We start from the raw sequence: 21,808 nt of genomic DNA, 5'->3' as shown, positions 1-21,808 counted from the left end.
GCTCGGGAGAAAGCGCATGGATCAGCCAGTCTTCCAGGTAGGGGTAGACGTGAATCCCCGCCCTAGCCTGAGATGCGCTGCCACCACCACCATTAGCTTGGTGAAGACCTTCGAGCGGAGGTCAATCCGCAGGGCAAGACCCAAAACTGAAAGTGCGAGTCGCCAGCCACACACCTCAGGAACTTCCTGTGCTTGGGATGGATCGGCACATGAAACTAAGCATCCTCTAGGTCCAGAGAAAGCAACCAATCCTGAAGTTGAAGGGCCTGGAGTACTTGAGAAAGTGACCATCTTGAACTTGTCCTTCCTGAGAAGTTGGTTCAAGCAACGCTAGTCCAGGATGGGTCTTAATCCCCAGTCTTTCTTTGGAATAAAAAGAATAAAGGGGAACACCATCCCTTGTTCCTCTCCGCCACAGGCACCAGTTCTATAGTGCCTTTCTCTAACAGGGTCAAGATTTCCTGCACAAGGAGCGGATCCGAAAGCTTCAAAGAGATACCCCGGTGGACTGTCGTAAGGCCACTTTAGGAAAGGAAGGCAGTAGCCATGGCCGATAGTGTCCAGAACCCACACATCCTAAGTAATGGCTCGCGACTCTTCGAGATGCTGAGACAGTCTGCCCCCATCCAGCAAACCATGGCACATGGCCTCATGACTGCCGGAGCAGCTGCGGCAGCGCCTGAAGGCAAAGAGGCAGCTGCCTGAGCGGCTTTGGCACCTCCATTTCCCCGACCACCACGGGTACTTTTCCGCGGACCCCTGTGACATGCAGCTCCTCTCGTTCTGCCAAAGGAGGAGTAGTAACGAAAAGAACCTCCCCTCCACCGCTGTCCCCTAGGATGAAAAGGCAGAGGATGATGCACAGCTGCGCTTAAAGATTTTGCTGCAGCTTTTGAAGTTGCTATCTCTCAAGGATCTCGTCAGCCTTGCTGCCAAAAAAAGGCACCCCATCAAAGGGCATGCACATCCGAGGCAAAACCAGACTTCAGCAACCATGCAAATCTGTATATAACGGTGCTCGCAGCCATGGATTGGCACACACTGTCGGCTGTGTCCAAACCCGACTGAAGGGATTCACACATGGCATCCTTGCCATCTTGCACGAGAGCAAGGAACCAATCCCTATCATCCCTTTGGGAATATGCTCAGCCGCAAGAGAAACAATTCCACAGTGTGTGTGAAAATCTTGCCAAGGCACAAGTGGAGTTGGCCGATTTCAACGCCATACTCCCCGCAGAAAACACATTGCTTGCCCAACCGTCGAAGCGTTTCTCATCCCTGCCCCGAGGTGGCCGTAGCCACCAGAACCACCAAACCCCCGGGAGTGGGGTGAGAAGCTAAGTAGCTGGGGTTGCTACCAGAAGGGCAGTATTTTTTAGTCAATGATTTGTTAACAGCCGGAAGAGATTCTGGTGACTGCCAAGCAGCCACCACCCTTTTCTGTAAAGTGAAATGAAAAGGTAACACTGGGTCAGAGGACGGACCTTGATCTAGAATGTCCGTTAGATCATCTTGCACAAAAGGTTCCAGAGGAATGGACCATCCCAGATAATCGGTGACCCTAGCCATGAGTCTCCTGTAGGACGACACTGCATGAGCCCCAGGCTCAGGCCTGCCAAATTCTACTTCCAGAGAAGTGTCCAAACCACTGGCATCATGAAGGGTTTGCCTCAACTCTTCCAAATGACTGTCCCAGAAAAGACAGGAGCCTCCTCAGGCTTAATAGGGTCCACATCAAAGTCTACCCTTTCCTCATAAATGTCATCCAGAGGGAGGTAAAACCCTGCCTTAGGACAGAAGAGGGTCTGGAGTCCACCACCGGCACCACAGACTTGGAAGTAGCCTTTCTAGGAGGATCCACAACATCAGCGATCTCTGAAGGTAAATTTAGCCCAAAAAGCCCCAAAGTCCTCGAGCGCGCCAATGGCTTCGTTGTCGATGGCGGCCAGGGCTAATATGAAGGCACTGCTTCGATGTCCGTGTCCGGCTTCGAGCCCTTAGAACGATTTTGCGGTCTTGACGAGGACCGAGACCTGGAAGCACGTCTATTGCAACCATCCTGAGCCTTGTCCGAACGGGACCTCGAAGGTTCCCGATGAGGATCGTGCCTAGGTCCCGAGCCTGAAGGCGTGCGAGCCACGGTTCAAGACCGTTCCTTGCCGGCTTCCTGAGAAGGCAGGGACGGAACTGTGCCCTGCCATTGAAAAATCGCCTAAAGGTAGCCCATTCCTCCGGAGTAGAGGACTTTGTTGGGCAAGCCACTTTCCTCGAGGCACCATCATCTGAGGAGGACAGGGAAGGCGACCAGTGACGGCACTTCCTTGAATGCCGAGACGAGTAGGGCGAATGGTGGGAACCACTTTGGGACTGAGACCCCCCCTCCCCCCCGAGAATCCTTCCGACGCAGAGTCTCTCCACTTTGTCAGTGGACATACCCTTGGACTTGGAAATACGTGTGGACTTACTGGGTTTAGCACCCCTACCTCCCTAAAGATTCCTCTTACGCTCCTGCAAGGCCTTAGCAGTCAGCGACTGGCATTTAGAACAGTCGTCAGTGTTGTGACTATCACCCAAGCACCACAAACAAATGCGATGCGGGTCGGTGATCGACATTTTAGACTTGCAGTCTCGGCAAGTCTTGAAGATAGACCATGGAGTCGGAGGGATTGAAGAAGACGACATCTTCACGAGGTAAAACACGAGGCGCGCCGAGTCTCCGAAGCAAACACATTCGCGGAAAAAATGGAACTGAGGCTACGGGCGCCGTGCGTCCTATTTATAACATCCAGTGACGTCGCCCTCGACTGAGGACTTCAAGGGACATCGACCAGACACCATCGACGCAGGACCCCTCTGCTGAAATGTTTCCAAACTACACAGCTGTGGACATCACATGTCAAAGATCTGGAATATGTTGGAGGACACAATCCATTCGAAAAATCGTATTAAATGGACCACTAATAAATTGCACCGGTAAGTCATACACCCCATCAACTTACTAAGGAGATGGCAAATTTTTACATACCAAAGTTGTGTGAAAAGAATTAGTACTAGCATACTTGTAAAAAAGAAGACACTTAAATTGGAGCGAAACAGGTACAAACCGCTCACAGACGTGACACTGACTGCATGCTAAGAAACAGAAAAAGACTTTTGAGAGCAGAACTGTTGGTCGTGACACACTTTATCATAAGAATCACGCATTACATGTTGGCATAAGCCGTGCACAGTATAAATTGTGGTTAAAGTGGCCCAAATACACAGAGTCGTCAGTAACACTAGAATTAACTAATTTCTTCCACTTGTTACACTCCAAGACTTTCTGGAACAATGTTAATTCGCATAACCAGCACTGCCCAGAGATATGCGAGGTGCTTAATGGAGATTGGGTCAGGCATATTGAAGGCACTTTGGGAATTCCTTCCACTTGCCCTCAAACCGATAATAGTGGCACAAATGCACTGTGGGAATATCGGTAAGAACATGCAGATGATTAAAAATTGAATGAGCATCTGGGCGGTACATAACATATGTTGTTCCATCTGATCGGATTCTCCCAGCTTATTCCAATCTAAGGCTTCTATCATTTTCAAAATGCCTTTGTTGTTGAGGGGGATTGTAGACATTAATAACCCATACTCCTTGATAATACACTACCGCAGCTAGTTGCACAATCGCTGTTGATCAGCACCATCATATTCGGTGATTTTCAAACTATTTTTAACCCCCAACATCAAACCCCCAAACGGACTGCTTTTTTCACCTGGCATGGCTTTCTCCTTTACTATATGCTATCCATCAATTTCAAGTTTCCCTCACTAACCATGTTTCCTGGAGGGCAAATATATCCACCTCTATTAAATACCTCAACCCATCCAATCTTGACAAAAACTAATTTTGGTCCCTCGTATTCCATTATAGGATTTCCCATTTGTCATTTGCAACAGTTTTTGTCAATCTACTTCGTCTGTAGCAGTAACATATTTGCTCGATATATCTTTTAGCTCAACCTCTGGAAATTTTATGCGTTTTCACACAATGCATTTGACTAGCTTATCTAAATCAGGAATACCAACGTCCTTTAAGATCCTATCTATTTTGCCATTTCCTTTGCTCTCATTTCTGGGAGATTTAATTTAATGTTAGTTTGGGCCTCATAGCCCAGTTCCTTAAGCTCCAGAGCATAGATGAAGATTAGTTCAGCAATAATAGGAGTCTCCAAATGCAGTATAACCCAATTTGTATCTGCGCAGACCTTGGTAATTCCACCAAAGCCATGTCTCTACTCGTTATTGCCTTTAATTCCAGAATTTGATGCAGTAATTAGAGTACATTATGCCTGTTCAGGAATGGACTGCAAGACGAAGCAAATGTATCCATTATTTTAATGGACGATGTATTCATTTCAATACAATTTAGAACATCTGTGAACAAACTATTCTTTTATTGGGATTTTCTGTAGCTTGTTGCTCCTACATTTAATCATTTCCTAAATCCCAATCTTCAAATTGCAATCCATCATCATGATCAATACTGTTTGAGCTCATTACCACCTCCTCCACCCTATCCCCTTCATCAGTGGTCGTGATTTCTTTCCTCCCATTGTTTGACTTTCTCTGTATCCAATTGTTTTTGCTGAGGATCTATTTAATTTATCAGGTGTTTTAGCGTTTGGTTTATTTGCTGTCAATTGGAAGCTCCTTGGCATTTCTACACATCTTACGCTCTTAGATGAACCAGCTAGCGACATAGCTTGTTTCGATTTACATTTTTTATTAGTCACAATATTCTTTTGCTTTTTCTCATCTTCACCATTTTTTTCCTGTGTGCGCGCAGGAATTTTCTGAAGCACCAATCATATCACCCTCATCAGATATGACAACAGTTTTCCATGCTTTGATCCATCGCTATCTCTTCTTCATCATCATCATCATCATGCAACGTTATTATCTCCCTAGTCCTAGAATTTAGCTTTCCATAGTATTAGTGCATATAACATCCACCAGCATCGTTAGGTCCTCTTTAATTACTTTTTGCTCATTATACATTGTATTGCACAAGCTAAACCAGGCTTTTATTATGTTAACATGTTCTGGTTTGTAAGGACCATCTTGTTCACCGGACTCAGAAGATGAGGAAGACTCCTTCCTGGCCAGCGATGATACATATGCTCTATTTGCTATTGCAGTGAGGTCGGGTTATTTTTCCATATTTGACAGGGGGACAGTTTCTTCATTTAAGCCCACAACTTCTCCCACAATACCAATGCATGAACCCTGCAAAGTATTTTCCCTAAGATTTAGCACCATATTTACCAGGGAGTTATCAATAGGGTTCGATTCCACATTTCTCTCCATCTCAGGAGAGATGGTTATCCTCCATGACTGGGGGCTTTGTTAACGCAATGTTTACCAATTTTTTGAAGAAGGATGAGATTATTTCCTGGTCTGTCTTTGGGTAGCCACTCTCCTCCCAAACTGTCTTGATAATCTCAGCTCCCTTGTTTTTTAATTGGGCACTCAACTTTCTGTTTGTCTTTTTTCTTAAAACACTTTTTTTCATGCTACTTATTACTACCACAGACCTGTCTATAAATACGATTTTAGCCTCGCTTTTAGCACCGCTTCTTAGGATATATTTCCCTGTTGTTGCGGGCATACCCAGATCTTTAAAAAGATGTGAAATATCCTACTGCAATAATACTATTAGGAATGCTGTTGCTGTCAACAAGTTGTTTTACCTCTCCTTATATTAGGACAATCCTAACATCAAAGAAAGTGCCTTCACACCACGCCACGCCACTCGCCGCCAGCAAAACAGCACTCAAAGTCCTTTAGAATGTCCAAAAGAGTCCACCACGGTCACAATATGCATGGCTTTAGAAAAATAAGACAGTGCTATTAGCCCATTGTCTATTGGTATTAGCTTCAACTTTAATCGCGGCAGCAGTGATTAACCACTATACCTTCAGAAAATGATTTTAGGAATCCTCCACAGCATGCACAGCCCAACAGCACTCCCCAGGGCACTCCTCAGGTGCGCAACCTGGTACTGTTGGATCTCACCTTTAAGGGTATGCAGTCTATGCTGGATCGCTTGTAGGACTTTGCCCAGTTAAATTCACGCAATATTAACATTAGTAAAACAGAAATTCCTATAAATATCTAGGTGGGACTATTGACTCAAAATTAAAAGGCAGGCTGCACATACAGAATGTTCAGATCTGGACTTCCCAAGGTTGTCGGCTCCATTAAATCTATGATATACAAGGCTACAAGGCTATTTGGTGGATATCATTCTCAAACTATACAATAGCAAAATCCTGCCCATAATCAATTATGGAATAGAGTTCTGGTGAATGAAGATGGTGTTTGAGTGGGCAAAACTGGAGCGATGTATACTACGCAAGCTTATGTGACTAAAGTAAAGTATGCTAGTTGAATACATCTATCGGGAGTATGATGTTACTAGTATTACGGCAAAGATTGAGTCATGAAGCCTTAGAACAGACTGGAAAGTAATGAATGCAAGTACTGGCACGTTATGATTGTTACTCAAAGATAGGTTGGTCAGTGAAGACAACCATACGAAGCACAGTTACACTGGCAGACTGGCTGTGTGCTAGAACACGGATCAATAGGACACCCAGTGAACGCCTTTCTTTCTCATAAGTAGGATTTAAGAAAGAGATGTGAAATCTCAATGAAGAGCAAGACCAAGAGCAAAATTTAGTAGACCTTGCAGGAAAGTCTACTGTAGCATTATTTGCAGCATAATACCAAAGGCGAGTGAGTACTCCTTATGTTGCCCACTTTTTGGGGAACCACATAATGTTGGCATACATTAAAGTTAAGTTTAATGGGGTGAATACATTATGAATTACTGGAAGCACGTACTGGAATACCGAGGGAGTACATGCATTGCCGATTGTGTGAGGATCATTGCAAAGAAACAGCTAAACATTTAATTTTGAGTTAGTTGCACAGCGTTAGAAGCAATACGAAGAGGGTATGTGCTGGCATGGGGACTGGTGAGTAATACAATGTACATTGATTTATTATAATTGTTCATTTATAATGCCCTTAACACTGAGTGATTTCTAAGCGCGGGAATCAGGATTCAAACCGGTTGCGCTGCGCTATGTTGCTTCCAAGACAAACTCGATGCCCCTGAGCTATCCTTGACATTCGGGATACGTTTAAGTCGGGTAACAATGACGGATGCATTTTATTTACAACTAAACTGTGTAACAAGATTGCAACCATTTTAATGAATTAATTTGTATATTTTCCATGTATGTATTTAAATGGTTTGACTCATCAAACTTTGGTTGCTAAGTGAAGGATAGTATTAAAAGTTGACTGTTTTGTCATACTGCATAATTAATAAAAACAAACAATGGGGAAATCCAGGACAAGTCCTAAAATGGAAAGTTAAAAAGTTAAAATCAGGACTAGGCCAGCATCTCCAAAATGGAATGGATAATGTTAGCATGTATGCTATAGGCCCCTCTAGCATTATGTGCTACGGTTTTGGCATTCTCCTCCTCATCCAACTCAGGTGGTGCCAGCATTGCCCAGTCTACATGCATCCCAGAATAAACAAACAGCCCCCCTTTCCTCCATATTACTGACTGTCCTATGTTTGACTGTGGCTGCTTCTACTCTGGCCTTCTACTTTCCACTGGCTCTCCTTCTCAGGTTCCAGGTTGGATTTCCCTGATTGGGGCACAATTAACTCACCTACAGACAAGAATAGGTGCTGGGCGACAGCTACGGTACGAAAGGAGATTAAGTTGGGTAGTACTATTATATTAGAAAGTATGCAAATTGAAGAAATATTATCATGCGTTTGCTATGACCAGTCAAGTTATATTTCAAAATATAAAAAATCTGTAGGAACAGACATTTCAAAGGGCTTTAGTTCTACTCACATTAACCAGCAGAAAGATGGTTACTACAAGCAATTTGTGGGAGGATCAAAGCGTTTGATGCTAACCATCACAGAAATCGAAAGAGTGGACACATACTCTTTTTCCCATCCACTTGCTGTGTCAACAAATGATTCAACTGCATAGATGAAGAAAACAGATTATTTTAACAGAGAAGCTGCCGGGCAGTACAAGAAGAAATTACTTACTCCTACTAATGTTCTTTCGAATGGATGTTCCGCCCACGTATCCCTCATCTCTGATATACTCGGATATCCTGCTTGCAGCTTGGAAACTTTACTCAGCAGAGGGTGCCGTGCGTTGTTGACCTCCTATCCCTCGAGAGCCTCCGAGTATGACGTTGATGCTGGTATATATGGCAATGCATCGCGCCCATTACCTCAGTTCTCAGGGGCAGGTTGGGAGGGGCGATGAGGAATACATGGGAGCAACATCCAGTTGAAAGTACCTTACCATGGTAAGTAAATTGTTCTTCGAATAGATTGTGTCCTCCCACATATTCTTGATCTTTGATATTATCCCATAGTTGTGTGTTGCAGGAGGTGGGAAAGAAGAGTTTGATTTTGATTTCTTTTTGGTTTATGCTGTGTAACACAGCCTTTCCAAATCTGGATTCCCGGCCCAAAAGGGAATCTAAACAGTAATATTTTGACAATGTATGCGCAGAAGACCAGGTGTCAGCATTGCAGATGTCTTGTAGCAGTACCCCTCTCTGGAGGGCTTAAGAAGTGGCTTCACCTCTGGGCGAGTTGGTCCTTAGACCTTAGGGAACCTCTTTCCCGGCCATGTTGTAACATTCGGATATAAATAGCATGATCCACTGAGACAGCATTTGTTTTGTAACCGCTTGTCCCATTCTGTGGTCCGCATAGGAGGATGAAAAGGAGGAGGGTAGAAAGCCAGTAAGAATCTTTTGCGTCAATTGAAATTCAGACACCATTTTTGGCAGAAAAGGACAAACCTTCAAAAGTACATTGTCCTAATGAAATACCGTGAATGGTGGTTTAGAAGACAAGGCGAGCAGAAGTAATAGCTGTTAAGAATACAGTTTTCAAAGACAACATCCCAAGTAGACCAAAATGTAATGGCTAACATGGAAAGGCCATCAGGAATCTTAAAACTAGGTTGAGATCTCAGTACAATAAAAGGAACCCGTGGGAAGATGTTGGTCAACCCTTTTAGAAATGGGACTATAGGAACCTTGAAGTAGGAACCTTGTTCTGGAGAGTGCTTGAAAATGGACAGCGTAGCCAGATAGCCTTTGGCTGTCGCCCCTGATGCGTTACAATTGAGTAGAAAAACCAGATGGCGTGTCACAAGTAAATGGATCAATTACTTTATCTCATCACCAGCTGCAAAACTTGTTCCAACAGCAGCGGTATAAAGATTTTGTTGCTGGGCAAAAGCAATAACTCCATGAAATCTTTTGGAAGGTCCCAATCTTTGTACCTCAACCTCTCAGAAACCATGTGTAGAGATTGAGGGTCCTGATCTCTGGATGAAGACTGCAACCCCCCTCTTGCGAGAGAAGGTCCTCCCTTTGTGGAAGATTAATTTGAGGGCAGATGGACATTTCCAGAAGTTCAGGGTACCATGTCCTCCTGGCCCAGTCCGGGATGTTGGGTAGAATTCTCATTTCTGTCCAATTCCCTTCAACCTTCGAGACACCCAGCACTTTTGCTGGACTTTAGGACTTTTTAATTTTTACCCTGGAGTGAGACCTTTTTCTCACTCACTCATGTATTTTGACCTGATTTGGATTGTAGATTTACTTTGTTTTTGGAGTCTGACAAACTCCATAGGCACCTTCATTTTGTATGGTGACGCACAGCACCTTCAGTGCAGTGTCACAGAGAAATCCTTTACATTCTCATAAGGTTTACATACCTTTTCTTGTGTGAACTACTGTTCCCAAGAATAGTAAAGTGAAATCGACTTCACTTACCTTTTCTCTTTGCAGGTCCAACACACATCTTATGTGGAGTGTTGGGGGGGTTACCTAGTAGACCCTTGTTCTAACTACCATTGTAACATTTTTTATGTTATCCTCTCTACTTTAAATGGGTGGTGGTAGTGGCTTAATTTTCCTACCATTGCACTTTTCTATTGCAGGCTGAATCCTCAGCTGCAGTATAGCACCTATGGGTGACCATTTTGTCAAAATGCCCCGGGTCTTTTTCTATTCTGTTATGTCTTGGGTTTTACTTTGCACGCCAAGCCAGGTTCGAGCCCTTTGTTTGTTTTGCCTTTGGCTGGCTTCAGTTCTGAAACCCGCCTCTGGCTCCAGTTAATCTGGAAGGGCAGGAAGTGAGGGAGGTTCCCCAAACTCCCCTGTCCTTTGCCTACATGAATGCCTGAATGCACCCCGTCCTGATTGGCTATTAGGACAGCCACCCTGCTGTTTGAGTGACGGTCTAGGCTGTGCGTGAATGGGAGCAACCTGCTTAAAAGTTGAGGGTTTTGGGACAATAAGGAGTCGACCACTGTTTTAGGGAGAATTCTCAGAAATGTGCTAATTCCTCTCTACCCTGGAGACCCCCAGCTCTTTTGCTGGACTTTAGGACTTTTAATTTCCAAACAGGAGAGAGAGAAAGAGAGAAAGAGAAAGAGAGAAAGAGAGAAAGAGAGAGAAAAAGAGAGAGAAAAAGAGAGAAAAAAAGAGAAAGAGAAAAAGAGAGAGAGAAAGAGAGAGAAAGAGAGAAAAAGAGAGAGAGAAAGACCTTTTTCCCATTCTCATGTATTTTTCTGTGATTTGGTCTGTTTCTTTTGACTTTGGGGGTCTGACAAACTCCATAGGCATCATCTTTGCATTTTGAGACACAGCACCTTCAGTGCAGTAGCACAGGGAAGTCTCTTAGATTTCCCAAAGGTTTAAATATCTTCTCTTGGTGAAACTACTGTTTCCAAGATCAGTGAAGTGAAATTTACTTTACTTACATTTTGTAACTGTCTACGCCCAGCACACACTTTCTTACCAGAGGGTGCTGGAGGGGTTACTTAGTATCCGTTTGTCTAGTTTCTCATGTAACATTTTTATTTTACCCTTTCTACAATTAATGGCTGGTGGCAGTGGTTTACTTTTTTACTACCACTGTGTGCAGTAAAGCACCCATGGGTGCCCATTTTGTCAAAATGGCCCCGGTCGTCTTTTTTCGCCATTTCTTGTCAGAAAGGGCCTTCTCGAGATTTACTCTGCGCGCCAAACCAGGTTTGATACCTTTGTTCGTTTCGTCTTTGGCAGGATTCACAAGTGAAGCCCACCTCTGGCTCCAGTATGTCTGGAAGGGGCAGGAAGTGAGGGAGGTGCCCGAAAATCCCGGTGCTTAATTCCCTTGGTTACAGGAATGTACCCAAAGGTGATTGGCTGGCTGTCCAGCAAGGACACCCACCCTGCTGGGTGGTTGACAGCTACGCTGGAATGAATTGGAGAAACCTGCATAAAATGCAAGGCTTTTTAGCTTGGAAGGCAGAGTCGACCACTGGACGAAGGAATCTGAAGAAGAACTTGGAAGAGACGCCTGCTGCAACTCGTGGACCGTTGGTTTGCCCGGTGAAGCCCTGCTGCTGTGCTGATGCTCTGAATTCGTTCCGACTAGAAAAGCCCGGCAAGGACGACTTCTCCCCTTGAGTTGGTGGGAACAAATCAGCTCCAAAGTGAACTCGTTTGGACATCGTCTCGGAGCTGGCTGCACTTCCACTGCTGATGCTGGAACCTAAGTTCCAGGGAGAGGACGACCAAATCGAGTGGATCGCTTTTAAGTCGGAACTGTGCTCCAGGAAGATCCTCCGACATCCCTGAAGCAGGACTGACCAAGCCTGAACCACCTCAGAGCGCTGGACCCCAGATGCGAGGAAAGTCTGAAGTGGTATCCGAGAACCACAGTGTTATTTGCTGTCAGACATAAGGAGCTGAAACACCGAAGTGCTACTGATTTGAAGTTTGTCCATTGCTGCCCCATTGCAGTGCAGGAGTCCCCAGACGTCCTCCCTCTTGACCCCACGACTGAGGACCAAGATCTGCAGCGCTGCACAGGAACAGAAGCCAGCTGGAACCATTTCTTCTAACCAAAGGTACTGTAAAGTCTAAGAGAATTTACCACTTGTTGTGTAGCCTTACATGCTCTCAGTTGAGACTTGTCTTGGTTGCCCTTGCAGAGTTGCTTAAAGCTTTGCCCCTCACAAGCCTCCCAGCTTGTGGCCCTTCAAGTGAATCTTATTTCTACAAACATTGTGCAAGACTTTCTTACCTGCAAAGAAGATCTTCAGCTCCCCAAGACTTTGTTCAACTAACATTAGCTGTCCTGGCTCCCCGGGAGACTCTCCTTACCTTTGACTCTGCCCCTTTACCTTTCCCCCAGGAAAGGGTTACATTTACTTGACATTGGAAGGTTCAAAAAGTACTTAACTTTTATGAATTATTGTTAACCTTTGTTTTATTCCCATATCTAACCTTTGCACCAAACTCAGTATTGCTCTAAATATACCAGTGATAAATCAATGTCCACAGTGTCCTAGCTATTTAAGTCAACTGAGGTTGTAGGAAGTGTCTGTGTGCCATCCCCAATGGGTATCATCGGATTTAGAGAAACTAAGAGTGTGTTTTGAAGTATATTATTTGTTAAATGTTTTGCTCTCTTCTGAAGAAGGTTTGTATAACTGACTGTTAAATTAATAATTGTTTGATCAAGATACCTTGAGTGTTTATGTGAATACTGTCACTGTGAAACTGTTACAACCCTACTGCTCACATTAACCCTTCTTGAGATAAGGCTGGCTGCTCAGCCACACTACAAACCTGTATAGTACAGACTTCTAGCAAAGTTTGGGTTCCTATTGCCAGGAGGTCAAGGTTGTTCTAGTGCTCCAAAGGATACTGCACACAATCTTGCCTAACACACAGGGGAGAACACCCGACTAAGAAACCATGAACAAAGCTTGCTACATCCTCCTGGACCTTTGAATTGCCCGGTGAAGCCCTGCTGCTGTGCGTAAACTCCCTTTTCTGATCGACAAGAGAAGCTCCGGAAGGGATGACTTCTTCCCTTGGGTTAGAGCGACCAACTAACCCAGAGACGAACTCCACTGGACCATCTTCCCCGACTGGCTACACTTCTTTGCTGCTGCAGGAACGCAGTGCCAGGGGTAGAGAAAACCGTAGTCGAGTGCAACGTATGCAATCCGTCCAGAAGCTCCAGCAGTCTTCTACAGACCCTACGGAAGAAGGACAACCAGAGCTTGAGTCCCCTCACCAGAGTGCAGGACTCCAGGATTGAAGGAAGCCCAATCGGTATCCAAGATACATGGTGGTGCCGTTTTTAGCACGCGCAGAAACCGCAAAGTACCGCTGATGCAAAAAGAGCCTGTAGATGCCAAAGACCTTGAACTTGCTGCCGTAAGAGTCCTTCAGACGTCCTACCTCTTGTCCCCATAACTGAGGCTCAGGAACCCAGGATCTACATCACTGCAACAGGAGAGAAGCCAGCTGGACCACTTCTTCAAAACAGAGGAACTGTTCAGACTTGGGGTACTGACCTCAGTGTCTTTTGCTTTGCTCTTCTCAGTTGAGACTTGCAGTAGCTACTTTTGTTAGAGTATTTCAGCTCTACGCACCACAAAAGTAACAGCTTGTGACCCTACAGTCATTTTCTACAAAACATACTCAAACTTTGTTCAGGACTTTTTTTTTTTAACTACAAAGTGCCTCAGCTCCATAGACTGCTCCAATTGACTTTGGCTGTCCTGGCTCCCTGCATATCCTTCTAGCCCATTGACTGATATTTTCTGTCCCTCAGGAGGTGATAACTTGGTTTTAGACTATTATTGCTAAGAAAGGTTTTGTCTAGACTTCATTGGAATATTTAAGTATACTCACATGCCCTGAGAATCTGTTTACTTCCTCTAACCTTTCCTTTCTGCAAACTCAGAATCTACAAATTGTACTAGTGATATATAAATGCCATTACTGTCCTTTTCAATGAAGTCTCCTCCGGGTGTATGAAGTGTATAAAAAGCATCTCTAAAAAGTATCTACTAAACTTATGCTGATTTTGGAAACGTATTTTAAAGTATATTTGATTGTTACCTATATTGCCATTTTTAAAAAATGCTTATTAAAAACTGATGTTAAATAAATATTTATATCTAAGACCTTGAGTGTAAGTGTTACTTGGCTACTTGCATTTGTGAATTTCATTGCTACAGATTTACACCTCACATTTAACCCTCTTGAGATAAGCCTGGCTGCTCAGTCACACTACCAACTTGTGTAGTACAGGCCTATACCAAAAGGTGGGTTATCTAATACCAAGAGGACAAGTGTGGTGTAGTCTCACCGTGTTACATCAATTCTTGCCTAACACAGGGCAATCGGGTCATGGATTTCCAAAATGTTCTTAGCCTCCTGAGAACATGAGGAATGAGGGGAATCATCGGCTGAAACATGTACAGAAATGGAAATTCCAAGTCCACTACGAACGGGTCCCCTAGAGCTCCTCTTGTGTGTGGGGGGGGGAATTCCCTGGAGCAAACTGTTCGCACATCCGGTTGACCCAACTCGTGTGAGAGACTGCTCTGCCTGCTCAGAGTGTCCACCTCCGTGTTTTCTTCTGCAGCCAGATTAACTGCCGACAGAGATGCCTGCTTGCAGTGCCCAAAACCAGAGCTGCCTTGCCCTTCTGCACAGAGGCAGTGACCCCCCCCTCGCTTTTGGAGGCAATGCATGGTCACTGTGTGGTCTGTCATTATCAGGACACTTTTTACAGAGGCCAGGAAGGCCATGAGCGCTAGTCAGATTGCCCTCGGCTCAAAAAGGTTGATATGCAGTTTGGAATCTGATGAAAACCAGTGTCCGCTGATGGTTAGATCGTTGGTGTGACCTCCCAACCTGATAGGGAGGCGCCTGTAACCACCATAATCTCTGGCCATGGTTGCCAAAAAGGTTCCCACTTCAACACATTCTCCTTGACTGACCACTACAGGAGATCCTGCGTGACCACGTTCAGGATCGATACCAGATCAGTCATCGAGCAACCTCAGAAAATTGAAGCCCGGAAGATATGAGGCACTTTGAAATTTGTTTACCATCTGCACTATGTGGATAGCCCTCACCTCGGGTGGCAAAGCTTTTCCCCCAAGGAGGAGTCCAGGACTGCCCCAATGAATTGCAGCTTCCGGGAAGGTGTCATGTGGGACTTTTTAAAGTTGAGGGAGAAGCCCTGCTTGTGGAGAGAATGACAGGTGCTGTCCAGATGTTCCAGAGCCTGTTCGGTAGGGGTAGATGTGAATCCCCCACCCCCTCTCCATAGATTTGCTGCCACCGCCGCCATCAGCTTGGTGAAAACCCTTGGGGTGGAGGTCAGCCCGAATGGCAGAACTTAAAACTGATCGTGAGAACTGCCAACGGTGAATCCCAGGTATTTCCTGTGTTTGAGATGAATTGGCACATGAAAATAAGCATCCTGAAGATTCAATGAAACCATCCAATCCTGGAGGTGAAGGGCTTGGAAGATCTGCAAGAGTGACCATCTTGGACTTGTCCTTCCTGAGGAACCTGTTCAATCATGTCAAGTCCAAGATGGGTCGCAAACCTCTGTCCTTTTTCAGGACAGAAAATAAGGACTCTTCCAGTTCCACTTGACTAGCCCCCTTTTCAGGAAATCTTAACAATTTCCCTTCGGGTGAGGAATCCGTAGAGGACAACCTGGAGCATGGACTGAGTTTCTTTGATCTCCTCGAACAGGACAGGACCGCCGAGATCTCGAACGCTTTGAACTTTTACCTTGCCTCTTGAGCCCGGTGTGGGGATCTCCCTCTTGTGCTCTTATATTCAGACAAAACTTTTATGGGGGCCACCAAAGACTAACTCAGGATGGTTTGTCCAAAGCACGTTTCCCCTTGAGCTCCTTTAACGCTTTTCCAGTCAGACTGGCACGTGCCACAATCTTCGACAATGTGGCCCACCGCCAGGCAGCCAAAACATACTCGATGAGGATTGGTTATGGACATCTTAGCCGAACACTCCGCACATTTTCTTAAGACCGTTTTAGGGGTAGGTGTTAGGGAGAATTCTCAGAAATGTGCCAATTCACTCCACCTTAGAGACCCCCAGCATCCTTGCTGGATTGTGAGGACTTGATTTTTGAACCTGGAGAGAGTGAGACCCTTTTTTCCACTCTCTCATGTATTTTAATGTGATTTCTTTTTTTTTTTGTTTTTTTTTTGTATTTAATCAAAAGATTTTTACAAAATGACATTTTGTCATAAAATTCGCATACAACAGGTTGTCTCGCTGAGTGAAACTGATGGTCTCGCTAAAAATGTGCCGTCCTCGCAGACTATGATCGTGGCAGATTAAGTGATTCTAATATTATGTATGTAGCTATCTGCCATTTTGTCTTGTCTCCTCCCATTAAGCAAGGCCAACAAGTGTCTTCGTCAGCTATGATAAAATCTGAAAAAATATGTCTCAAATAACGGCTTCTCACTTGTTGGTTTGCGGCACATTTTAGCAGTAAATGACGTATTGATTCTGTTTCTTGTACATTGCAAAAACGACAGAAATTGGATGCAGTTTTGCCTCTTATTGCCAAGATCTCATTTGTAGGCAAAAGATTGAGGCGAGCACGTAGCAGCATGTCTCTCTCCTTCCTGCAAGGGAATTTTTTGATGAATTCTTGTAATTCATTTAGTCTTTTGACATTTGGTGGCAAGTGTGCAGTCCGCTTATTTTTTTCCGCGCTTTCCAGAGTTAGTATCCAATCGTATTCTTGCAATTTTTTGAGGACTTGTTTCGGATTGGTGATTAATGTATCTTCATTCACCTGTATTTGTTTCAACAGCCAGATGTTGTCGTTTTTCCATTTCATTAGGCTTCCGGTAGTAGTTCGTTCAAGTTCCTGATTTATTAAGTTATAAATTGAAGGGGGCTCTGCCATCCGGCATTTCCTATAAAGCATCAGTTTTGCCTGTTCTACCGAGCTTTTAAGGGACGGCAAACTAAGCTCTTTACGAATCGAAGCACCCGCTGTTGAATTTGGCAGCATGAGGACTTTTCTCCAAAACTTTGCCTCCATTTTTGTCCAGATATCTGATGCTTTCTAAGCTTTGTGCTTCTTTTGGTTGTGGAGTATGTGGAGTATGACAAACTCCATAGGAATCATCTTTTACATTGTGTCACACAGCACCTTCAGTGCAGTGGCACAGGGAAGTCTTTCAGATTTGCCAAAGGTTTAAATACCTTCTCTGGGATAAACTACTATTTCCAAGAGCAGTAAAGTGAAATTGCTTTACTTACATTTGTAACTTTCTAGACCCAGCACACAGTATCTTACAATAGGGTGCTGGAGGGGTTACCTGGTATCCACTTTGTCTAGCTTCTCATGCATCAATGTTATGTTACCATTTCCATTTACCATCTCACTGAATGTCTGATGGCAGTGGTTTAGCTTTGACTACCGTGCAGTGCATTTACCACGGGCTGCGTTCGCAGCTGTAGTAAGCAGCCAAGGGTCCCATTTTTGTCAAAATGGCCCCGGTCTTCTTATTTGCCATTTCTTTGTGGAAAGGTCCTTCTTGATATTTACTCTGCGAGCCAAACCAGGTTTGGTCCCATTGTTCACTTTGCCTTTGGTGGGATTCACGAGTGACGCCCGCCTTTTGCGGGATTCACGAGTGACGCTCGCCTTTGGCTCCAGGGTGTCTGGGGTAGGCAGGAAGTGAGGGAGGTGCCCGAAACTCCCTGTGCTTAGTCTCCTAGGAGACCAAATGCACTCTGCAGTGGTTGGTCGGCTGACTGTCCAGCAAGGACAGCCACCCTGCTGGGTGACTGACAGCTAGGCTGGAATGAATGGGAGAGAACTGAATAAAAGGCAAGGCTTTTGGCTTGGAAGGAAGAGTCAACCACTGGACGAAGGAACCGAATAAGAACTTGAAGAGGACGCATGCTGCGACTCCTGGGCCGTTGGTTTGCCCTGTGAAGCCCTGCTGCTGTGCTGAAACTCGAAATCCGTATCGACAGAGAAGCCCCCGCAAGGTCGACTTCCCTCCTTGAGTTGGTGGGACCAATCAACTCCAAAGTAAGCCACCTGGACATCGTTCTCGGAGCTGGTTGAATTTCCACAGGGTTGCTACTGGAAATCATATTGCCAGGGAGAGGGACACCAGATTGTGTGCGTTGCTTTTAAGCTGGCCTAGAGCTCCAGGAAGATCCTCCGGACACCCCGGAAGCAGGACTGACCAAGCCTGAACCACCTCAACAGAGTGCGGGACCCCAGAAGCAAGGCAAGTCCATTTTGACTGCCAGGAACCGCAGTATTGCCATTTGCCGGTAGACGCAAGGAGCTGAAACATTGAACAGCCACGGATTTGAAGATTGCGGGTTGCGAGCAGTGACTGTCCCATTGCAGTGCAGGAGTCCCCAGAAGTCCTCCCTCTTGTCCCCACGACTGAGCCGGAACAATGAGATCTGCTGAGCTGCACAGGAACAGAAGTCATCTGCTGCACCTTTCTTCAATTCAAAAGGTACTGTACAAAGTCTGAGAGAACTTACCTCTTTCTGTAGAGTTGATTGCATCTTCTATCACTCACAAGTCTAACGGCTTGTGGCCCTACATTTGATTCTTCTTTTCTTCAAAGACTTCTAAAACATTGTGCAAAGATTGTTCTACTTACCTACCAGGAGTGCTTAATCCTATATAAAAGTCTTTTGCCTATTGACTTTGGCCTTGCCTATTATAATGAATGACTCTGCATAGAGGATCCTAAAGTATTTGCCTGCTTAAGAAAATGTGTGGTCTCTTGTTCTAATAACCTTTTCCTTTTAAAAAAAACGTATAACAGTATTCTAAATGCAAACAGTAAGATATTAATGTCCCCAGCACCCTAGTTGTTAAAGTCACCTGAGGGTGTAGGTTGTGTCTGTGGGCCATCCCAAAAGGGTCTTTAATGATTTAGAGACTAAGAGTGTACAGTATTGAAGTGTATTTGTGTGTTACCTTTATATTGCTCCCTTCTGAAGAAGGCTTATTCTAACTGACAAATTAAAAAGTGTTTATTCAAGAAACCTTGAGTGTAAGTGTTTATTTGAATACCTGTCACTGTGGATCTCTGTATAACTCCCCTACAGCTCACACTGACCCCTCTTGAGATAAGCCTGACTGTGCACACGCTACCAAATCTGTGTAGTACAAGCGTATACCAAAGGTTGGGTTTCCTATACCTGTAGCCAGAATTGTTTGTAGTATTCCCAGAGGGTACTGCATACAAACTTTGCCTAAAAGCGTATGAGGAGGACCCAAGCAAACCAGTCACAGACAACGCCTCGAAGATAGGAGCGCCACACAGACTGCACCAACCTGCCGAGGAGCACCACCCATCACAAAGAGGTACAGAGTGCCTCCCATGGACTGGGAGATGGTCGGTAAGGCAAGAGATGGAGGAATGGCCCAGTCCGGGCAGAGACCCAAGAGAGGAGTGAGACAGGCCCCAGATTGAGGAGAGCATCAAGCAGCCCCAGAGTGGAACGAAAGAGAAAAGCCCCAGAATGTGGGGAACACCAAGAAGCCTCAGAGTGGGGCAAGGGAAAGAAAAAAGCCCAGAGGTAGGAAAGTATACAGGAACCCAAGAGTGGGGAGGGAGACCGAGACGAGCCCCAGTGTTGCGAGAACCAAGAAAACTAGTGTGGAAACAGAGAAAGAGCAGAGCCCCCGAGTGGGGAAAGCAGGAAGAAACCCCATGGTGGAGAGTGCAAATGAGAGGAGCCCTAGAGTGGGGAGAAAGACTGATTTGTGAGAAAGATGGAAAGCCTTTGTTGGAGCCCAAAGACAATATCTCCAGCAGTGCATGAGCTGCATGTTTGGGACTGTTCGCATAGGCCGTGCCTATGCGAAAGGCAATTGTCAGTGTTAGAAGCCAGCATCCGCCCTTCATTCAGGCAATCGGCTAAAGCAGGTCTTAGTTTTATATTATTTTTTTTAGACGCAGTGAAAGAAACTAGGTTAGAATAGGATTTGGAACATTGGACTACATTTCTGTAAATCCCATCCTTGCATCCTGACAAGAGTAGGAATCAGTAACACAGGTTTAGGGAAAGATTAGGTTTTATTTCATTGAGGAAAGAATACAGCTTGGTAAAAGTAGGCTTCCTTGTCCCATCTCCAGATTCTGACCTACCACAATGGTCAGCAGCAAAATAAATGCACATTCGCCTTTGAGGTATCATATTGATGCACACAGTTCACATGTGCAACTCACCTCCAATTGGTACGGTTACATAAACTAAACCTGGAGAGAAAGGCTATATGCGGTCTTTGGGTTCACAGGCATGTCTTTGTTGATTTCATATAAGCAATCATTATGGATTTAATTTGTGATCTGGTACTCCCCTTCTTACAGATATCAATGTCCAAGAGAATCACCCGAAATCCCTTCCAAAGTTAAAATCCTGCATTTCCTAGCTCCCAGGCACTCCCCATGTATCAGGCCCCAATTAAAAAGCCAATAAACCTTATGGGTGAAGATGAACTATATAAACAATAAATAGAATTAAATAGGTCATGTGCAAGATCAGCAACAGTTAATGGGAGCAGGGGTGTTAACTTTGTGTTGCTAGCTGAACAGGCAATTCCTTTTTAGATTCTGCATAACCTTAACAGGCACCAGCAGCTATGTTTCACTCCCTGGTTTCTTCAGCATCATAACTTGTGTGTGTCATAACAAATATAATTGATACTATGTTTCAATTTCCATTACGCTTTATTATCTTTCTAAATGGTTTAATTTTTTTTTCAAATGCTCCCAATTTTCTCTTTTCTTGTAGCAATCAATTTGTAAAAGAAACCGTAGGGTAAAGCATAAACAAACAGTTTTCAGGACTCAGAACACTTACCTTATCTCGTATGTGAATGTTCGTTAAGTACTCAGAAGGAACGTGGAAGTCTAGAAAAGATCAGAATGAGAACATATTCTAAATTTGCTCCTCATCACTTTTTGTTAAGTATTACAGTTTTAATCTTTTTCCCTACCAATATCTTGAGGCCGACAAGGCGAAGATGCCCACGGTGATGCAAATTTGGGATAAAGGTTTCTGGTGGGGAAAGAAAGACAAGAATGCTGATAAAAAGAAAAACAATAAATAGCTTCCCTCTCCCTCCCAGGGGAAAAAATGATTAAACGAAGGATATGCATAGAATATGTTCGTTTACTTCCATAATTAATACTTTGTCATACTGCATGTTTTATGCCATAAAAAAGCATTAAAAAAATGAGACCAAAATAAATAAACATTTCCCTTCACTCCAACAACACTGTGTTAACCAATTGGATCCACAACTGATCATCAGTTTTCTAGTCAAAGGAACTAGCCTTAAACCATCATACACTTTGCAAACAGAATTTAGGCTGTGTTGCGTTAGAAAAAATAGACCAAAGATAACAATTGTGAACCAGTAGCTGCACAATTAAATACTGCCTAATAATTGGGGACACTAACTTAATTTCCTCACACATAATAAATACATTCACATCACAAGAAGAAAAGGTCTGCTGCTTGTGTGGAACATTTTATGATGTAAATACCCCAATGGCAAAAATGTTAATGACTATTCATCTGTTAGGAAATGTAATATCACTCAGAACATAACACATTATTTTATCGTCATCTTCGATTGAATCCTCCTGAAGACTGACTAGGAGCTATCCCAGCAAATGTCAGATTACTAACATGTACAGTATTTGAACCACATCCCCTGTCCTAAACTACTTTGTCATACTCTTGTTAAGGTAGACCATACAAAAAGGCAAACTTTTGAATAGCAAAGCAAAAACACATTCAATGGGAGCCAAGAAGTACGTGAAGATTAC

The 21,808-nt window shown here is 44.3% G+C and overlaps 1 protein-coding gene across 9 annotated transcripts in view; it reads right to left on the bottom strand.

Moving 5' to 3' along the window:
* The window catches only part of CNOT2 (CCR4-NOT transcription complex subunit 2), a 1,422,938-nt gene that overhangs the window by 145,287 nt on the left and 1,255,843 nt on the right, over nt 1-21,808 (bottom strand). For all 9 annotated transcript variants that reach the window (XM_069628237.1, XM_069628243.1, XM_069628241.1 and 6 more), the window contains 2 exons: nt 20,971-21,032; nt 20,835-20,884 (listed from right to left, as the gene is read on the bottom strand). In XM_069628237.1, coding sequence (XP_069484338.1) covers nt 20,835-20,884; nt 20,971-21,032 — 112 coding nt within the window. The remainder of the gene's footprint in view (nt 1-20,834; nt 20,885-20,970; nt 21,033-21,808) is intronic.

This window comes from Ambystoma mexicanum, chromosome 12, assembly GCF_040938575.1.
Source record: "Ambystoma mexicanum isolate Mex_15411 chromosome 12, UKY_AmexF1_1, whole genome shotgun sequence".
NCBI classification, from domain to species: domain Eukaryota; kingdom Metazoa; phylum Chordata; class Amphibia; order Caudata; family Ambystomatidae; genus Ambystoma; species Ambystoma mexicanum.
Note: the sequence above shows the minus strand (reverse complement) of the source record. Positions and strands in the feature narration are given on the sequence as shown.